Source organism: Varanus komodoensis, unplaced genomic scaffold (genome assembly GCF_004798865.1).
Source record: "Varanus komodoensis strain SLA01 unplaced genomic scaffold, ASM479886v1 scaffold27, whole genome shotgun sequence".
NCBI classification, from domain to species: domain Eukaryota; kingdom Metazoa; phylum Chordata; class Lepidosauria; order Squamata; family Varanidae; genus Varanus; species Varanus komodoensis.
This window is the reverse complement of record NW_025335701.1, coordinates 14,070,111-14,091,219: the sequence shown is the minus strand read 5'-3', so window position 1 is coordinate 14,091,219 and position 21,109 is coordinate 14,070,111. Positions and strand designations below refer to the sequence as shown.

The following is a 21,109-nucleotide window of genomic DNA, read 5'->3' as shown; positions in this document are numbered from 1 at the left end:
AAACAGACTGCAAGACTCAGTAATGTTCCCTGATATAGCTACTTGCATATGTTGACCCAGGGAGACTCCCACTGGCCCAACATACTGAATGGAACTGAACTGGAGAAAAAAATGGGATGATATTTCTGTCCCACAGCTGCCAGCAAGCTCACATGCCTCATGAGTCATTCCAGATGTGGCTATAAAACAGAGCTCGCCTGTGCAAATGAATTCCCCGATCCCTAAGAGACGTCGTCGAAGGCGAGGTGCTGCTACTTAATTTCATCTTTTAAAAAAGTGTGTGCTGCGAATTTTTCCCAGCGGAAGGAAAAGGATCAAAAGTAACAAGCTGCCCCCAACACACGCAGGAGGTTGGAGAGGAAGGCCTAAGCCCTCTTTTTCGGGGAGACCGAGGATGCACTGGGAGAGTCTATTGCTGCTCTTGCTATATTACAATGCGCACGCCACTGTGCCCCTGAGGTGGAACCGAGGTAAGCATTCTAAATCTGACTTGCTTGCAGCAGAGAAGTTGCGTGCAGGTGTGGTGCTTGATCAAGTGAAGAGTGCTTTCCCCCACTCCACCAGAAACCTCCACGACTTCTTGAAAGTGCTTTCTTTATTCTACCTCTGTTTATGATTCCGAGCCGTTAAATGGAAGACTGCTTCCCCCCTCCCTGCTTTTCGCTTTTCTGAGCAAAAGAAAATTAAATCAGATTCGTCATTTCCAACTGTGAAACTATTGCATCTGTATCTGGACTGAACTCCTATAACCAAGCATGGCTAATTTTGTTCACCCAGACTGCAACTCTGTGGGCAGGAGACCTCAGCTCACCCTTTGCTGAGCCCAAGCCTTTGCGGATCTCTGTTTAAGTCGGGTTGATTTTAAACACATTGTATTGGAATGCAATCTCAGTCTCTCCATTCTTTACAATGTAAAAAAGGAAGATCCATTTGGAAATATCTAGCTAGCTTATATTCCACAATTAAATTAGACTCAATGGCTCTCTAAGTGGATTACAAAAATACCGATAAAAACAAAATATTTATTGATCTATCTCACCCTCCAACCTGCTCCTACTGCACGTTTAGTTTAAATGTATCCAGCCACAGCCCCTGATTAGTTATATATTAGAATCTTTTCTTTCAGAGCAATCGTATTACACCTGTGCACTTGTGAGACATTACAACATTGTCCCACCTCACTTGGTAGTATAAAGATGTGCATTTTCAGTTGCAAAAATTGTTTGAACACCTCGAACACTGTGCGTCATCTAACACAGGTCTTTCAGCAAGCCTGATGGGGGGCTTTAGAAAATTTGCAAGGCATTTGTAAATCCATTGGATGGTAATGAGTGGAGAATTCTTCTACTATTAAAAAAGGAGCCTGGAAGATTTCACATCATGGTGTGCAGAGGGTGCTGTGCTTTTCTTTAATGCAGGCTCACATGGAATGGTTGCTTCCATGAACCTGTAAGAAAGAAAGCGACTTTGCTTTCTAGGCGACCCAAAACTGAATCAAGCCAGTGACATCTGTAGGGATGAATGAATAATGCATATAAAAAGGTGTGCCAGCATCCCTATTGTTAGCATCGTGCTTTGGTGACTGCTCCAACCTGCAGCCCATGCAAGGAGTCCAAAGCTACTCTGCTTGACTGTGGCTGCTACATGGCCAATGGGCTGCTGTTGCACATGCGGAGCCTTGATAAAAGAGGAAGGGCAACCCAGAACCAGTGTGCTAATGCTTGGCTGGAAGACGGTACCCAGTGTGGGGACAGGAGAAGGCATGGGTGCCCCCCACCCCCAGGAGCTGCTGTCTGCTTAGCAGCCAGCCAGACAGTGCTGAAATTTTGTTAAACATTTTTACAGAAGTTGACTCTGGGTGACTCTGCACAGGCTTGTGGCATGATCTGTTAAGGGTGCTAGATTCTCCCCATCTGTTCAGTAAGCCACCACACAACTAGGACTGGGGAAGAAACTCGTTTAGCACCTGATTCCCCTTGCAAAACCCGTGCACAACTCAAAACGAGGTAGTTCCTGGCACTTGCATGTCTCCAAATGCTGGATTGTCTTACAAAATGTTTATAATGGAAAAGTTTGCACAAAAATGTTTATATTCATGAAAACATCACCTAGAAGTGCATTGCTTTAGGAAACTTGCTCAGAAAAAAATTGTATCTTAGGCAAAATTGTGTGCATTGGAAGAAATGCACACAAAAAATACGTATGAATTTTCATTTTTAGAAAGCATTCTCTAAGTTCAAGAAGAATGAAACTGAACTCTGGAAAAATTGAGAGAGAACAAAATTGATGGATTGCTCCATCCCTGCATGCAACCTGCCATTGCTGGTCTCTAAGGATTAATGTTGTGGCAACAAGGGCTGTACCCTACACATTCTCAGAATGGGAGTACAGTATTCCTTAATTTTTTCTGAAGAAAGGGCAGACTAAGTGTTTTTAGACATGTGCAGACTATCACTGGTCTAATAACCAGCAGCAGCAGCAAAAGAAAATACCTATATATGGCAAATGCCCCTGCATAGAAATGCCCATCTACGTCAACATTAAAAGACTTAACTGGGTACTTCATTAGGACCAGTCAAACATGAGCCTAATTCCATGGTCTCACCTCTCCCTTGGAGGACCAGAGCAAGGATAGTATGAAAGAGGCATTTCCCCTGGAATTTCCTCCAGAAGACTTTTGCCATGAGGTGGACTAAAAATACAGCAAATAAATAAATTCTGCTGAGATTAAAATATTCCATAAACTTGAAAAAGCTCCCTGGAAAGGTTTAGATTTTGCTACTGAATCTGACTGTATTTGATGATTCATTTAGCTGATGATTCACAGTGAAAGTGGCTTATTCAGTTCAGGGTGTATTGGTCAGTTTGAGTTCTATTTAGTTAAATTTGAGGTCTATTTAGTTTCTTTTATACTGTCTTACCTCATTTAATTTCTTCACTGTTATTTGGCACTGAATCTAAGCTAGCCTATTTATGTAGAACTGCTTGCAATGGAGAAGGAAAACACTTCCTCACCAAAATTTTGGGACGCACCCTAAATCCACAGGTTTTCAAGGGAATTTTGGCACAAAGTAGGAGATATATTTGTCCTTTCAAAAATTCCAGCAACAACGTAGCCTTTGCTTGAGTCTTTGAATTGAGTCTCTTCATAGAACCACAGAGCTAGAAGAGGTCTTATAGGTCATTTACCGCACCCCCTGGCTTGATCCAGGAAATCCAGAGCCATCCAATATATGCTTGAAGACCTTCAAAGAAGTAGGACCACCTTCTCTCAAAGACAAGATCATGACTGGTGACTCTATCAGTTCCTCTTTCTCTCACATTCATTTCTTTTAAATTTCAAGTTCTGTCTCTCTCAAATATGCAAAACTGCTAGAAGAAGGGGAAGTTCAAATATGAAGTGGATCGATTTCGTAAAGGAAGCCACAGGCTTCAGATTACAAGAGCCGAGCTGTCACGGCCAGGGCGTTTTGGGGGACATTCAATCATGGGGTCGCCATAAGTCAGAGATGACTTGATGGCACATAACAGCAGGTCCAAAACACCTGAAACCCCAGGCCATAAAAACCACCTCTCAGCAATGGGTTGCATTGACAATTGTGCTCTCGGGTAACAAAGAACAAGTCTTTGCTCTCTTTTATGTGACACCCCTTCAAATATTTACAAAGTTCTACCATGTTCTCCTCAGGCTTCTTTTCTTCAAATTTAACACAGCAATTTCCTCCACCCTTTCCTTGTTGCTGACACTGCTCACTGTCCTTTTTTGGAATTTCTCTACAATTACCCTAGTGTACAGTGCCCAGAAGTAGACACCATGTTTTGTTGTAGCGCCTTTGAGATGCATCACCTTGATTGCATCAATTATAAGAAACCTCGGTGCTTTCACTTCCTAAGATTTCCCAGCAAAAATGGGAACACAGCAGTCACTTTTACAGTTCAAAGGTCCTTCTGTTCTTCAATGTGACTGTTTTTCCAAGAAGCAGAAAAAGAGTAATGATCCATTGTCAACCATAGCCTCTTTTGACTCAGGAGAATTGGGACGGAGTATATTAAGGACAGATGTCTGTAACGATTAACATGCAGCATTCTCTGTGGAATGAGGAATGTGTGGTTACTGACATTTCAAAAATGTGATAGCTTGCATGGAGCCAAAGCAGCTAAGATTAAAAAATGCAAACATCAGAAATGTGGTAGATATCTCTGGTACTACTCTACTGATTAAGATTCCCACGATTCAGCATTTGACACAAAGTGTCAGCATTTCAATGACCTTCTCTGCATCTCTAGGATGAGACTGGAACATTCAGGGGATCTCTTTATCCCCTTGGCATAATTCCTGGTTTGTGAGCCATAAAGCCACCTCTGTGGCAAAGCCAACAAGTTCTGGGGATATTTTTGTCCCACATTGGGAATAATAAGAGGCTTAAATTTGGGGACATTGTGCATGGGACAGAAAATAACAATGTCCTGTGTGGTTTCTGTCGTAGGCCTATTTCTTTGTAAATTCTGCAAGGAAAAGGGCATGTGGAGATAGCCCTTTCGGCTGTTCCGTTTAAGCATGATTAAAACCTGACCAAGTTAAGCCCTCCTTCCCTGTCTTCCTAAGGCAGATGCTTATGCATGAGTGATGCAATCCAAAAGAGAAAGGAGTAGCATGCAGCTTCTCTCAAGATCCTGGTACGTGGGGACATCCAATGAAAGTGATTGGCAGGGGATGCTGGACTGGTAAAAGAAAACATGTGGTTACATGATGCATCATTAAGCTGTGACTCCTGAAGCTACCATGGGGGATTGCCACTAGCTTATATGAGTTTGCAAGGGCACTAGACATACTAGAGAGGTCTTTTTTCTTATCCTGTACCTCCACAGTGGCTTCCACATGTTCAGTACAGTCCCTGCCTGTAGACTCACAATCTAAAAGCCATAATGCACAAGCGAGAAGGGACGTGGAAGAAGCAGAAGAAGGGCTGGTACAATGGCCCGATTTCCTCCTCTCCTCTCACTCCCATCATCCTGCCGGAATGACTAATGCTGGTGACAGTTGAGGGAAGAGGAGCCTTCCTCGGGGAGGGATTCAGTAGGGGTGCCTTTGATGGCCCCTTCTTATTATGGTTACGTGGAGCTCCTGGGTAGTAGGCCATGGTGTTGTTCTGTTAGTGCAAATGGCATTGTGCTACTAGAAACTAGGGGATGCACAAGAGGGGAATTCAGCTAAGTTACGTGTGTGCAAGTATGTGCAACTCATTGTGCAGAACTCTAGTGCAAGCTTGCCAGGCATCTCTCAAGTGCGACCCACTGTGCAGCCAGCCTGTTGGGGCTCTGCTAGTGCTACTGGGGTTTGTTGAATGGCACAGCTGGATGCTCCCCCTTGAGTTCAGAGGCAGTGAGCCTGCTTCATGGGAGCAATAGCGGGAGGGAGCCTTCATGTTCTGCCTGTGTGATTCCCAAAGGAATTTGGTTGGCCACTGTCAAAAAGGGAGGCTAAATTAGATGGGCCACTGATCCGATCCAGCAAGACTCTGCTTGTATTCTTAACCTTAACCAGGACATTCTCAGAGCTTTTGCTCTTTCCCATCACTTTAGCTATTTATGACTTGCATTTCCACATGGGTACCAAAGAATACATAGAAATACATGTTTACCTCCTTCTGAATATTGCATGCACTGCAAATTTTCCAGTTTAGGACATCCATTTTAAACTCAAAGAAACATTTCCTAACATTCTGAAGCTTCCAAGTTATGAAAGGAACATATATTTCCCAGCCTTGCCTGTAGAGTATGATTCCATAATCCAGTGGTTTTCCTTCTTTCACTAGCCCCTGAAATTTAACAGCTACCTGTAATTTCCATTTCTCTATTCAAACTTGGGTGGTTCAGGTCCCCAGCTGCCACTCTTCTAATGTCCAGAATGTCTCCTGTTCGTCGCTCCTGATCAGGAAGGCAAAAGAGTGGTTTGGCCACACAAGATGGAGTGTTACAAGACGGAGTCCTTCGTAGTGATTCTTTGTCTCACATAAAAAGTGGCTTACATTTCAGGTGCGGCCTCCGTTACCCACACACCATGGGATATGGACATGAGAGAGTCGTTAGCAGGTTAATAAAGGCCACAACTTTCATAGAATCATAGAATAGTAGAGTTGGAAGGGGCCATGAAGGCCATCAAATCCAACCTCCTGCTGTTGCAGGACACCACGTCACACCATCCCACTCAGATGGACACCATCCCACTTTATTTTAACTTAAAGAGATCCTCAATAAAATGCAACATAAACCCCAACTGGAGATCCATCCAGCAGTGGGAGTCTCATAATCTAAGGTAAGAACTGCAAGCAGAGACCTCCCACTGACATCTCCACATGGATGGCTTCTGGCGACATTTCCATTGCACATTTGCCTTAACATGGGTGGCAGGGGGGTAGAACCACAGGCATGGCAGTCAGACTTAGCCTCCCTGGCTCTCCAGCTGGCCTCTGGGGTTCCCTGGAGGGCCACACATTCTGCCCTCAGCCAGGGCAGTCTCCTGGTGTTTGTGCAGTTCTTTCCCTGTTCCAAAAGCTTGCCATTCCTCTTCTAAGGCCCCGTTCTTGGTACTAAGAGCTTTAGGGTAAATTGAAGCAGTAGTATTGTTGCCCTTGTGGGTTTTTTCCCTTTGACCACACCACTTTCATCTTTACCACTGCCATGAGAGCCAGACTGAAATGGAAATTGGCCCTCCAGCTGCATACTCCTCCCTAGTCAGACCTCACCTGGAATATTGTGTCCCGTTCTGGGCACCAAGATTTGAGAAAGATGCAAGTAAATTAGAAAGGGTCCATCGGAGGGCAACAAAAATGGTCCAGGGTTTGGAAACACTGCCCTCTGAGGAGAGACTGAGAGAACTGGGCATGCTCAGCCTTGAGAAGAGAAGACTGAGGGGGGACAGGATATCCCTCTATAAGTCCCTCAAAGGCTGTCACAAAGAGGAAGGTCAAGATCTCTTCTTGCTGATGCCAGAGTGTAGGATGCAGAATAATTTCAAGTTGCAGCAACCCAGAATCAGGCTAGATATCAGGAAAAGTTTCCTCACTGTCAGAGCAATACGACAGTGGGACCAGCTGCCTAGAGGGGTGGTGGGCTCTCCCACACTGGAGACATTGAAAAGAAACTGGACTGCCATCTGAATGGGATGGTGTAACATGGTGTCCTGCAACAGCAGGAGGTTGGACTTGATGGCCTTCATGGCCCCTTCCAACTCTACAATTCTATGATTCTATGAGGTTTAAATGTACGCTGAAGATGGTGCCCTTATTCCCCCTTAGCTGGTCAGCTTTAGGTGGAATGATGCCACCAGGGTCCAGATCTCTGGTCAGCTACCAGAGTTTGGCTGGATAAGAGCAGGGCCACCTCCAGAGGAATACTGGGTGATTTTTCTCAGTGGACCTTACTTGCCACTAGAAACCTGGGTTCTTGCCTGCCACCATAGCTCAAAGCAGAGCAGCCAGTCTGCACCGTGTCCTTGCCAGCACCACCCACTGGATGCTCAGGCCCCTGACATGGGTGCACTGGTTGCACTGGGCCCCTCTGAGGTTGAGGTGAACAGGTGGTCCATCTCGGCCTGAGCGCAGCCTGAAGCTTCATATTGTGGCACACACATGAGCACCCTCTCCCTCTCACATGGCCTCAGTCTCAACGTCTCTCTTCCTCTCTTCCAGAAGCTTCTTCTGGGCTGGGTTGCCTGAATAGATGATTATCTTTTCCACTGCTCTGCCCTAAAGTGAGGCGGGGTGGGCGGTGGGGTGGGGATCACACATCACTCCCAGCTAGACTTGACACTCAGGAAAATTCTACAGACCAGCAATTATTCTGATTCATAATTTCTCTCTATATATATATATTTAAAAACCCTGGTGGATCTATGCAAAAGCTATCCAGAAAATTCTATGAAGCAAAAAAAAAAAAAGGCGAGGGCTTATTTTTTCTTACTTTCAGGAGGAAAAGAGGGAGTGATTCCACCTGCAGTGGACTGGGTTGAACTTGCGTCAGCTGACCACTCCCCTTCTGAAACTGATTTAGCTGCCACCTTTTCCAGAGGCATGTGCTGTTGGCAAGAGCCCTTCGGCACCTTGCCAAGGGCATGCTGTCTCTAAGAGCAGAACAGCGGGGGCTCTAAGAGCAGAACACCAGAGAACATCGGCTGGAATAATGGAGTCATAGGGAGAGTCTGAATAGCTTCTGCCTAAAGTGTGGCTTTATGCAATGTTTCTGGGTGTTTGGTGTTCGTTTTCTCTTTCCTTCCAAGATTGCCTGGGAAATGGCACACCCATGTTTCTGTGACAGTGGGATTCTGCTGAGCTGAATTGCACTTTTGAGAGTTTCCACCAGCTCTGAATGAGTTCCTTATACACCCATGTCTTAAATATCTGTGCCAGCTATTTCAGGATTCAGAAATGTCTGCTTTCTAACTATTCCTCCAAGAGCAGCAAGGTCTGAATTCACTTCCATGAGATGTATTGATGGTCACCAATCTGGATGGCTTTTAAAAGGGGGTTAAAAAATCTATGGAATGCGCTCCCCAGAGAGGTCCGCCTGGCACCGTCGTTATTTTTTTTTCGGGGCCAGGCTAAGACCTTTTTATTTAAAACTTATTTTAATTGTTAAATTATTTGTATTTCTAGGATTTTAAATTTTTAGCAGAGATGCACCGGAGGTTTTTAAATAATTTTTTTATTGTTATAGTGTTATTTATTTATGTATTTTGTTTCTGTTGTGAGCCGCCCTGAGGCTTCGTTGCGATGGGGGCAACATAAAAATGTTTTAAATAAATAAATAAATAGTCATGGAGGAGAAGACTCCCAATGGTTTCTAGTCTTGATGACTCTAGGCTACTTCCAGCAGCAGAAGCTGTGCTTGCATGTATACCAATCGCTGTGAAACTTGGGTGGGAGGGAGCTGCTGCATGGATGTCCTGCTTGTGGGTTTCTCATGGGCAGCTGGTTGGCCACTGTGTGAACAGAATGCTGGACTAGATGGACCCTGGTCTGATCCAGCAGGGCTCTTCTTATGTTCCTAATTCAGCTATTATGTGGAAAAATACCCCTTCTCTCACTTCATCCCTCCATCATCCAGCATCATTGAGTTGGCGTTGCATTGAATTGTCTGTAACAACCGTTTAAAGATGGTAGAAGGCAGGAGCATTGAAGAGTAGGGCTAGAAGGGTCTGAGAAGGCCATCAGGTCCAACTTCTTGCTGGTGTGCGACACAAGTCACAGCAACCCACTCTGATGACTGTCCAGCTCTGCCTTGAATGTCTCTAGTGTGGGAGAGCCCATGACCTCACATGGGAACCTGTTCCACTCTCATGTTGCTCTGACAGTGAGAAAGATTTCCTGGTGTCTAATCTGCTCCTGAAGTGCTGCAGTTTTTCATTGTTCTGTGTCCTGCACTCAGGTATGAGTGAGAAGAGGTCTTTTCCTTCCTCTTCATGAAGCCTTTGACTACATCCCCTTGTAGTATTCTCTCCTCAAGACTAAACAGCCCAGCTCTCTCACCCTCTCATCATAGGGCTAAGTTCCAGACTGTGGATCATCTTTGTTGACCTCCTCTGAACCTTTTTTAGTTTTCTGCATGGTTAACGAAAGAGTTCACAGCCCCACACAAGCCTTCCCTCCCTCCAGCTCTTATCTGTTTATTCTAAGGCTATGCCACTGCCCCACAATCATGGGGCTATTTACTTCTGTGGGGGGCAGGAGAAATTTCTGAAAAATAACAGGCCAACGAACTCAGAGGAGTGTCGGTTTGGCTGAGAGTTTTAGTTTGGTTCCTTTCTTACAGTTAGAATAAAGGGGGTCTCACAGCTGAAGGGCTTTCTGGGGGCTTCCCTTCTGCATCCAGAAAAGTGGGGCCATAGAGAATCCCATGGTTCTTTGGAACAGCTGTGATGTCTCTGTTGAAGAGCATCATATCACCCCATCCCACACGTTGCTAAAATATGCTGGGCTAGAAGTCTGGTTGTCTCTGGAGCATATCTCTCTCCCTCAAACTCACCTCTTCTTTCCCTTTCCATCTTTCTCCTGCCCCTTCTTCTCTCTTGTTCTTTTCTTGTCATTTCGCGTTAATGGCACTTGGGGGCTCTGTTAAGTCCCTTCACTTGAACTTATGAATCAGATCCTACCTTCAGAAATCAGACCTGTCTAGCCCTGTATTGTTGACAGTGACTGGCAGAAACAGCTCTCTGGGTTTCAGGCAGGACTTTTTCCAGTCTTGCCTGGACATGCTGAGAATTGAGCTGGGGACCTTGGTACTCAAAGCAGCCACTCTGCCACTTTCCCACTTCCTTCCCTTTCCTCCATCCCTCCAAACATGAACAGTCATCCAGTTTTTTGTTGTAGGGGTGCCTCCGAAGGTTTCTGCACACTTCTGCAAACAGTGGATTTCATCCAAGGTGGCTGTTTCCTCCTCCTCCTTAAAGCATGGCTCAATTTGACTGTAAAACTATCTGCGTGGTGGGACTCAGATCAGTGCTAACAGGAGCCATGGCAATTACTGTTTCCATCCCATCTTCTTTCCTATCAAGAAGGAATACAATAAAAGAACTTCAGAATAATTAAAATAGAATAATTTGAGGATACAACCATCAGGGAGAGAGAGAATCATGGTTCAGTGGTGCAAACATGCTTTGCATGAAGAACTCAAGCTTGATCCCTGTCTTTCCAGTTACAAACCAAACATTCAGAGAAGGGTAGAGGTAGCCGGAGATGGGATAGACCTTTCCCAAAATGCAAGGCAGCCCCTGCTGACCAAGCAGAGAATACTGGACTAAATGGGCAAATATAAGAGGATTTCTCCGTATGCCATACCCGTCCCTGTTCCAAATGTGCCTGCCTTGATTTCTGTGAAATCTGCCAAGGACTACAGTTTTGTGTATCAGAGCCAGAGGAGTGTGAAATCCATTCTTATATGTCTCTTGTCTCCAAGCAATCATAATTACTGTGTGTGATGTGAGTCAGATGCATCATTAAAATAAATTAGTGCACACTGAGATGAAACCGTTGTTTTACATAAACTCCTCCTGGGGAAGAAGAAGGAGACTGCAAATCACATTAATACCGCTGTGCTGTTCTCTGATACTGAACAAGCACCTCTCTGTGGTTCTGAGTCTACGTAGGAGGAAGCTGAATCAGCAGAAAAGTTTCTGCATGGATTTCTAATCAGAAGCCCAGCACCAGCTGAGGTTCCTTGTCTGTTCTGGTATGGGAATGGGGAACGGGGTTGGCCCCGTCCAACTAACTGGCAAAATCAGGGGTAGAAAAAGCAAAGATCAGTAATAGGAAATAGAAATCAGCAGGAGACAGAAGCACTAGAAAGACGGTGGCTTGGAATGGAAGAACCAGAAGACTGGAAGAGCTGAAGTGAAGGAGTAAGGAGATGTAAAAAATGGAAACAAATTATTGGAGAGGCAGTGTAATCGCGAGGCTGGAGCAGCAGCTCTCCAGATGAGTTGGATGACCATTCCCATTAGCCCATTCCAGCATGTCCAATATCAGGAATTATCAGATTTGCCACCCACGCATCTGGAAGGCTCCATACAGCCCACCTGTGGTTGATTTTGAGTGCTGGATGTGGTCCAGGGAGAGCGAGGTTAGGTGTAGGCAACCCAGCGTCTTTCAGAAGTGTTGGACTGCAGCTAGCACAGTCAGTGGCAAGCGACTGTAGAAGCTGACATCCAAAATACCTGGAGGGTGCTGGGGAATTTCTCTCATACCTTGACTCTATTCAGCCACAAGGTCCACAGAGTGGCCTTGAGCCAGTATAACTTGCCTTAAAATTGTCATTGTGGCAACCTCCTGAAGCTTGAGGTTCACAAGGAAGAGCCAAACCTCCAACTTACAGAGGAAAATCCTCAGGTTGAAGAGCTGTCAGGGGTTAGTTCTCCACTTGGAGATATTCTCCATGGGAAAAGCAGACCAGTCTTGGTTCACTTTGAAGATAAAGAGCATCAGGAAGAGAAAGCCAGCCTAGAAGCTGCACCTGAACTGAGTAGGCACACAGTGTACAGCCAGTGTTGCATGGTTCTTAGAGTGCCGGACGGGGCTGGAAAGATCCAGGTTCTGGTCCTGCTTGGTCATGAAGCTCACTGGGTGACTTTGGGCCAGTCGCCAGCCACTCACTCTCAGCCTAACCTACATCACAGAGTGTTGTAGGGATAGAATGAAGCTATGCCAGTTTCCTGGGGTTCCTCCCAAACAGAAAAAGGCAGGGTATACGTGCAGTGTAAGAATAATACTACAAAAGTACATTGTAACAACAAGAAACAACTTCACTTGGCCACAATGCGGCCAAAGAACCCAAGGTGCCTTGCACGGTCATCCTCTTTATTTTATTCCCACAACAACCCAATGGAGTGGGCGAGGATTTTAATCAGTGACTGGCCAAAGTCACCCAGTGAGCTCCGTGGCCTGGAGGGGACTAGAACCTGGAGCCCTTGAGTCCCTGGCCAGCACTAGCCATTATGCTACACTGGCTTTCAGTGGGCAGGAAAGCCAACTGCTCACTCTTATGAATGGAGGGAGGGACTGAGATTTGGAAAACCACACAGAGGGGATGAGTGCGTGCCTGCCACTGCCGGCACGATGGCTGGGTCAGATTTCAGCTCTCTTCTACCTGCTTTGAACTGTTCGTGGGGGAAATGGTCCCAGCACCAGATCTGTTGTCCTTCCAGAGGGGGCATCCTTAGCTGGTGGTCACTTTTGTAGCATCAAAAGAGAGGAAATGGCTCACCACAAGGACAGAAGTGGCAGCAGATTTAAATATGCAGATATATGTGTATAGATGCAAATATAGAAGGAACTGCTATCGTTTAAATGGAAATGCAATTCATCTTCCCATGGTTGGTGCAGGGTGGCAAGCCACTGGATGACTTGGGTCCAGCCACAGACTCTCAGCCCAAACTGCTTGACAGGGTTGTTGTAAGGCTAACACGAGCAGGAGGATTGTGTAAGCCACCTTGAGCTTCTTGCAGGAAATATGGGGGGGGGGGGTACTGATCTAATGAATCCGTACAGCTGCTGTGTGTTTAATGGCAGGGCGGGGGGCATCTGAGCACCATACAGGCCCATTGGGAGACAGGGGCTGGTTCAGGCCACGTGCTGTCTGAGCATGATGGGAGTTGCAGTCCTGCCCATCTGGAGGACACCTGCTCAGGGAAGGCTGACTAATGCCCCACTAAATGCATTAGCACCTGCCTCAGGTCGGCACAGCTGTCCCTTGGAAGATGCGTGGGGGCCCTTTCCACAGAAGGGTAGCTTGAAAAATGATTCATTTGATCATTGTTCTCTGAATCCCTGCCAGCAGTTGTTTAGCAAATAAACACTGTAGCTGCTGGGTGATTGAAGTTTTAATTACTAAGCAATTAGCACTTCAAGATTTCAATGCAGAACATCGTGTGCTTTTTTCTTAAAGCCACAAGATCAAAAGGGGTCACAGCTTAGGGACATGATGAGACTGCCACCACTGGTTTGTAAAGTAAGACCCCCAGACCCCCGACCTGGGCTGCCACGGCCAGTTTGAGGTCTCTGTGGGGCAAGCAGGTGTCTCTCCTCACAAGCTTTTTGTATTTCCCCTCAAGTGAGAGGGGAGGCTGTGGGTGACCATGGGCACAAGCCATGTTGGAGGAGTCCGAGGGGATTGGATCTAGTGGATCCAAAGCCTCTCCTTCCATGCGTGCACCCACACACCAGGGACTCTGTGCTGTGGGGGATGCCACTGGGAGGAGATCAAGACCAGCAGGGCTTTTTCTAGAGAAACCAGCACCATCCAGAAGGAAAATGTCATGCCATGGGGAAAAACTCCCCTTTCCATCAGTGGAGAAGAACCTCCAGCCAAGTTTTGCACATGCACATCCCCACCAGCCAGTCCCCAACAGAGTTTTTTAATTACCCAGTACTTTTCTGATAAAGAAAATAGCTTGTGATTTTAAAATATCAGTGTGACTTCAACCAAGCAGCTGGGATTTGGCTGGGGCATCTGATGGCAAACTGAGAGGAGGAGCTTGGCAGAATTCAGTGGTCCGGTGGAACTGCTCAGACAGAATCTGTGGATCCAGGGAAAAGATCGTCCAGCCTTCCTCAAGCTGGTGCAGCTGAGTTAGACTGCAACTCACATCATTCCCTGGTCATGCTGGGTGGGAATGATGGAAATAGCAGTCCAACACATCTAGGGAGTGCCAGCTTGTGGGAGGATGATATAAATGGCTCTAGGGGAGGAGTGGCAACATCCAGTGAGTCACATGGAGGGCCTAACAAATATTCTGATGTATTCCTATGCATATACATCCATATGCATAGTAAGCCAAATATTGGCTTGTGATGAGGGAGCAGGACAACTCAAAATGAGAACAATGTGAGGAGAGAGGTAGAGCGTATTTGAACCAAGGGCTGGCAGAACTGGATTCATTCTGGTACCAAGCAGAATTTCAACCAAAAAAAATTAAAATTACCATTGAACATGGATCTGCTGAACAGCTCTGAAAAGTCTGGAAACTGTCCATTTGGGGTCAAGGAATTGGGGAGGGCAGAGAAATGGCATATTGTGCAATGACCAGTGATGGTCTTTTTTTTTCATCTCCTTCCACCACCACCCCCAGCAATGCTGTTCCCATCAGCTCATCGAGTCAAGAGGTCCTCAGCTGCGCTCCTCAATCCAGTACTTCAGAAGTCTCAAGATGATGTCGACCTTCTATTTGAGGTTCAGTATGCATGGCCACTTTCCCTAATCTTTCTAGGCAGAAACTCTATCAATGATTCTGGATAATTGTGTCTTGAAAATAACCGAGATGATAAGGAGTTCTAAGCAGAGTTGTTATGGCATTTCTTTCCAGGTTGTTCTGAATTCATCTCATGTCAAGAAGCTCCCCTCTTCACCTGCTGCAAATTACTTCATGGATTTGGCTTGGTCTGAGCAAAAACAGACCAAAAACTTGCTCCTTTATTAAAGTCAGAGTTTTATACTTCTACAAACTAAACATAACAATAAGTAAACAAGATTTATAGAATGCCCTTCAAATACCTGACCAGGGCAGATTATAACAACATATTACAACAGCCCAATTCTGCAACACTGTCCCTCACATGTATGGAAGGCAGAAAATATGTTTTGTTACCTCCTGAAAGCACATTTTTAAGGGGGCTTTCTCTGGTTTGTAATTAATTGCAATTAATCACAATGTTGCTCCATGTTGTTGTATTTGTATTGCTCGGGTACTAATCAAGTCCTATGGGAATTCCCTTATGGCCACACACTCTTCTCCAGGCCCGCCTCTCTCCTCCAACCACCAAATCATCTGATGATTTCCAAGACTTCATGCAGTTTTTTCCTCATTCTAAAAGGCTGATTTGCCTCTCCTGGTGGCAGCGAGAGCACAATGGTCAAACTGTCGCGCTATATTGACCTGTCCCTGCTGCCTTGGCCCCTGTGCAGCTCTGAATTGCACCTCCCCGAGAACTTCTCCGAATTGGAGTCCATCCCCTGGGAAGAATACAGACCTGCACTCTTGCACACCTCATTTATACAACTCCCAATAGAAATGATATTCAGCTAGACAGAGCAACAATCTGACTTGGGGCAGGGCTGCTTTTTGCATTCCTGAAAGGCTGACTGGAACCTTTCCTTTCTATCCTCCATGTTCCCCCTGTGGAGGAATGTTCCATTATATAACTCAGCTCCTGCTCTCAGAAGTGGTATGGTCCAAGCACCTCCTCTAACCTTTCAAAGAGCTAAAGTAGAGTCAGCATGAATCCATTTTCTGTGTTTTGGTCTCAGTTACTTCTAGGGGAGCTGGAAATCAACGATGACCTGAAGATCTCCATCAAAGATGAGGAACTGGCTTCCATGAGGAAGGCAAAGGCATTTGACACCGTGTGCAATGATGTGATCCCCAAAAGTATCACAGATATTCAGCGACTGCATGCCAGGCTGTCAGGCTACCCGGGCATGCTCAAGAGAGAGGATTTCGAAAGGACAGTGTTGACTATGGTCTATACAGCATATCGGGCAGCTCAGTCCCAAGGACACCAGAGAGAAACCTGGGCAGAAACCTTTGTGACTCTCTACAAAGCCCTGAAGCATGACTTGATGTTGTCGTCCAGCCAAACACCATCATCTCAAAGGACTTGATCGACCAGAAATTCACTCTGATAGGAAGCACAGCTGCCTTTTTGCTTTGTAAAAAGGAACAAAATGCTTAAGACTGCAGACACAAAGCATTTCTTTGTTCTCTAGCTCCTCCTAGAGGATACCTGTTCTAAATTTCTCTGTATACAATGACTAATGGTACTAATTCAGCCAGAGGTTCTTCTAAATTTCTCTTCATCTGAATTTCTCCCTGAAAATGGCCTGGCCTTATTGTTGAAGGAGAGCCCCACTCTTCTGCTGTTGCTTAATTTCCCATTTTTGCAGAGAATGCTGTGAGTACAGAGTTTATCAGAGGAGAGGTGGACACATTCTCCAAAATTCTGATGAACTTGTAAAACAACCAGTTTTCCAAGGTGTGTTTGTGTATGTATGTGTGGAGGGGTAGACATAAAAACTGTACATCTTTTTTTTCCCTGAGCTAGTCTAAGGACTCATAAAAATGTCTCCACCAATCCCTGCCAGCCCATTACCTCCAAAATCCCTCTCTTCTGGGTCTTGACCAGCCTCACCCCACTCCCAACACACTCCACCTTCCATTCTTTGCCAGACGGTTGTGATGCGAGCAACAGTAATGGGGAAAGGAAATGGAAAGTTTTCCCCTTTCCTTCCTCCATCCCTGTCATCCTGTTGCATCAATACCAGCCCCCAGGACACAAATCCTTGAAGAACATCGGTGATGGAGCTCTCCCAAGGACCCCCGCAGTTGCTTTGGAACAGCGTTGTGCAGATAGCTTTGCAACAGAGTACAAATGGCTTCTTGAAATTTCCCAGCCGATTTGTGCACAAAAAACTGGGAGAATGTTTCACCGATTTACTGCGCAAGGAGCAGAAATTCTCCGACGGTTTCTCACCAGTAGGGCTGAACATTGGAAGGGGCTGTAGCACAGCTCATTTCTTCTTCCCTATGGGTAGGGAGGACTTTACCAGTGCACGTGGCAATAGCATCAGTGGTGTTAGCAGGTGAGTTCCCATTTCTATCCAGTGCAATGCCTGTGTGTGTGTGTGTGTGTGTGTGTGTGTGTGTGTGTGTGTGTGTTGGGCAGGGAGGTGCTGTGTGTTCAGCTCCAAGGAAAAAATGGTGCTATTGCTGAGTCAGAATCTGCCCTTCCTTCAATTCCCCAAAAGTTCTATTTCCCTGCAAAAGAGCTCTCCGTTGTTCTGGTTAATTTTCAGGGTATCAAAAGCAAAGCATGTGTGTGTGGAGGGGGGGAGTGAGCTTATCCTTTCACTCCGAAGCAGCTGAGAGTGAGATGTGTGTTTTCATTCTGTTCCGTTTATCTTTCCTTCTCTGCTGCCTCCCAGGCTGCCTGCACTTCCTGATCTGGAAAAACCCTTTGGGAAGAATTGCCTCCTAGCATCTTCCCAGGGCTCCAACTGAAATGTGAGAAGCCAAGGAGGCTACAGGCTGCATGAAAAATAGGACGCTTGTACAAACTTTCCCTAAGAATGGTGAGCATAAATAACCTGAATCCAACCCATGAGAATTTCTCTGAAATTTCTTCTCCTTTGATCCCACCCCCCGAAAGCATTTTCTTTTCTATCCGCTATTTTCTGAATAAGTCACCATTAACTGATTTCTGTGGCTCATTATGTTTGTTTATTTCCAGTGTGTTGTACTTAAACAAAAATGAAATGCAGGATGGCTTTCTCTGGGGGGATAAAATAAAGAACTAAATGTGCTATAGAATCATTTGCTATTTACTCCGAGGAATAAATTACTGTTATCTGCTACCCAGCAGTAACTTTATTTCCTCAAGGTTGGTGTGAATGTGTGAAATGCAAGGTCTTTGTTTCAATGCAAATGTGTCCATGAGCAGAGCCAATTTTGGAATATTTAGGAAGCCATGGCATGGCTCAGCAGGAGATCCAGTCCCCTCTGCCTCCGAGCCAGAGTGGAAGGAATTATGCTGGTTGGGAACATGACCTTAAGGAGGGGAAAGAGTGGATTTTTGGTTGGAAGGGTGTGGAAGAGACTGGGCAGGCCAGGATATAACTTATGCTGAGGTCTTTCCAATTAGGCTTTGGACAAAACTCAGTGAAATTCATCCCTCCAGCTTTCATAGCTCAGAGCAGAAGAGAAAGTGCCTTAGAAAGTGATCCGGACCACAAGGAAATGTACAAATGCTGCAGAATGGAGGTTGCAACATTCCTGAATGCCAGGTTCAAAGACACAAACAAAACTTGCTGCACATGACTCAGAAAAGAAATGCTGCTTACACAGTGCATGGAGCTCACTTCCTGATGAGCGCCCCATGAATGTTGGGTGTTTTTGCCAGGAATTCTGACTCAGAGCTACAACAACGTGGATCAGAGTCCAGGAAGTCAAGTCCAGGGAATCTGATGGATCCTAACCCAAAACAGATTCCTTACAAATCCTTATATCCAAACTCTTTCCCTCCCACTTTGAAATGCCCAGTTGGGCAGGCAAAAAGGTCCATCTAGTGAAGAATGCCAGACAGGAGGACAAGGTGGAGAAGATCTCCTTCACCTCTTCTCTGTCCTATTGAATGATCAAGAGTACATTCATTGAAGTACAATCTATTGGAGTACACACTTGCTTAGAATCAAGTCCTGTTGTTTCCTATGGGGCTTACTCTAGAGACAGAGGGGAAATTATTTGAGTTTGCATTTTAATATGAGCTTATCTACTTTTGCACTTTCAAGTCACTATGCAAAGCCAACACTCTGTTATCCTTCAAAATTTGCAGTGAAGTTCACCAGACTAAAAACATACACAAAAATGTATATGTTTGGCCTTGTATTAAGGAGAATTGTTTGCTAATGTGCATACTGGGACAAAATTCACACAAAAATGCCTTAGGGGACATGTGCACAAATTTATGCTCATACATTTTCATAAGTTTTGAGGATGAACTGGACTTGACTGGAGAAATTCTCAAATTTCAACAAATTTGCAATAAATTTAATGGGAAAACAAGAAACTGAAAGGGACAGATTTTTCCATTCCTAGCTTACTCTCAGGTATAGTACCTTAAAAAAATTCTTGACATAAAAACTGGAGGAATTAAGTTGCTTTACACCAGGGAATATTTTTGGCATAATCTCTTTCAGACAGTGACAGAATTACCATAAGAGGTGACAAGCATGTTATCCAATCACCACATTGCTTACAGATCAAAGGTAGTATTAAAAGAAAAAAAGTCATCAGCACTGTTCCTGTGAATGAAACAAGGGATGTTGGCAAGAACAGGTATTGTCAGCTCTTTTGCACACATGTAGTAGAAAGACAGCATTTCTTTTCTAGAAATTCTTTGGAAGTTCCAGGAAGACTAATATTTATATATATTTTCCCAAACTGTGCACTCCACAGTCAGGCTTCAGCAGAGTCAGCTTGGTATGGCTTCAAGCCTAGAATGGACTCTGTGTGAGCTCGGAGTCCATGGCAGATCAAAGCCCCCTTCTAGCTGTGTAATTACACACTCCTGGCTGGCTGTCTCATGACTGAGTCACTCTCTGGCACTGCTCAGGAAGACTCCTGCTCACTTCCCTGGGGAGCAGATAGGTCAGTTGAGGTGCCTCCGGTTGGCCAGTCGGAGAACCAAGAGCAGGTGGCTGATCTTGTTTGATCCACAGGGTGTGGGAGGGATCCAGTGAAATCGTGACAGGGTCAGATTCATGGCAGGCAACCCCAAGGGCAGTAATCCTTTTAGGATCATGGCCTCTCCCCACTGTGCAGAAACATCAAGTGGAGGAACATTCACACAGATCAAAAGGACCTTACATTTTGGCCATTGCCCAGTCACTGAGCACGAGCTTTGCCTGCAGAAAGCTTCAGGTTAGATCCTCCATATCTCCAGGGAAGCATAGGAAAGAATTCTTCCTGAACCCCTGAAGAGGACTCCTAGTCAGTCAACCTCACTGGGGTTTGGCTGAGCATAAAGCAACTCTCTGTTTTCCTAGCTGTTGGGTAGACAGTCACACAGCTCCAAGCATACTGGTTGTGTATGGGGGCGGGGGGAGAGATCCCTTCTTTTTCTGAGGGAGGAAGATGGACCCAAGTGTCAGAGCCAAAACGCATGAAAGCCTCTGGTAATACTTCTGTCTTGCAACATTGCATGAGAACAGGCCTGGCCCAAGACCTTCAGCTGCCTGAAGCAAAGGACAAGGTGGTACCACCTCCTTACCCCAGCTTCTGAAGCTAGATGGACCAGCAGATGAAACTTACTTCAGTGCTTGTGATGGTACCGTGCCCTCTATCACACCCGAGGACATGGACTATTTAAAGGAACCACCCTGACTCAGGTCCCATTGATTTCAATGGATCTACTTGGATGACTTGATCTGGATCCAACATAGAACTAGGTGGACTAGCATTCTGTCTCAGCATAAGATAGCTTCATGCATTGATTAATTGCACAGCTCTGAAGAGCTGCCTATAGGATCAATGGTGCGGTGCCATGGGGTCTGTCCATGGAGAGCTGGAATGCAGGCCCTCTTTATTAGCAGGGATGCTGGCCTGCCACCACCATCCACATCTCCCACCCCCTTCCTTCTGAGCTTAGCTGCAATCCTCACAGTAGCTGTGTAGTGGAATGCATTTTCCCCGCAATTAAAAACTGTTCCTAGCTGTTACATATATTGAGATGGCTTGGGCATAAATGGACAATTAAAACAGATTAGTTTACAAAAGAACTATTCCTGGTCAGGATGAAAATGCTAGAAATGGCTTGTTGATACAGAGCCACACAGCAACTTGAATTTTGAACTCTTCTTGGGGGCATGCACATCGGAACGCCATGATGAGGCACTGCAGTTTGGAGATCTTCCATTACCCCAGTGTGTATGATGGGGCTTCTCTCACTTCCTTGAGCCATTTGGAGTTAAGTTCTCTTCAGTCATTTGCGGGAGAGATGAGGCAGTGGTGGGAAATCATATATCTGATGATGTGATCTTATTTCGAGGGATCATGTTGGTGGCCTTT

General features: G+C 45.5%; 1 protein-coding gene across 1 annotated transcript; it reads left to right on the top strand.

Moving 5' to 3' along the window:
- The first annotated feature begins 383 nt into the window (after positions 1 to 383).
- On the top strand, positions 384 to 17,032 carry FAM180A (family with sequence similarity 180 member A). Its single transcript, XM_044434229.1, has 3 exons — positions 384 to 470; positions 14,621 to 14,721; positions 15,796 to 17,032. The coding sequence occupies exons 1-3, from the start codon at positions 395 to 397 to the stop codon at positions 16,147 to 16,149; spliced, it is 531 nt and encodes a 176-aa protein (XP_044290164.1). The 5' UTR covers positions 384 to 394; the 3' UTR covers positions 16,150 to 17,032.
- The last annotated feature ends 4,077 nt before the right edge of the window (positions 17,033 to 21,109 follow it).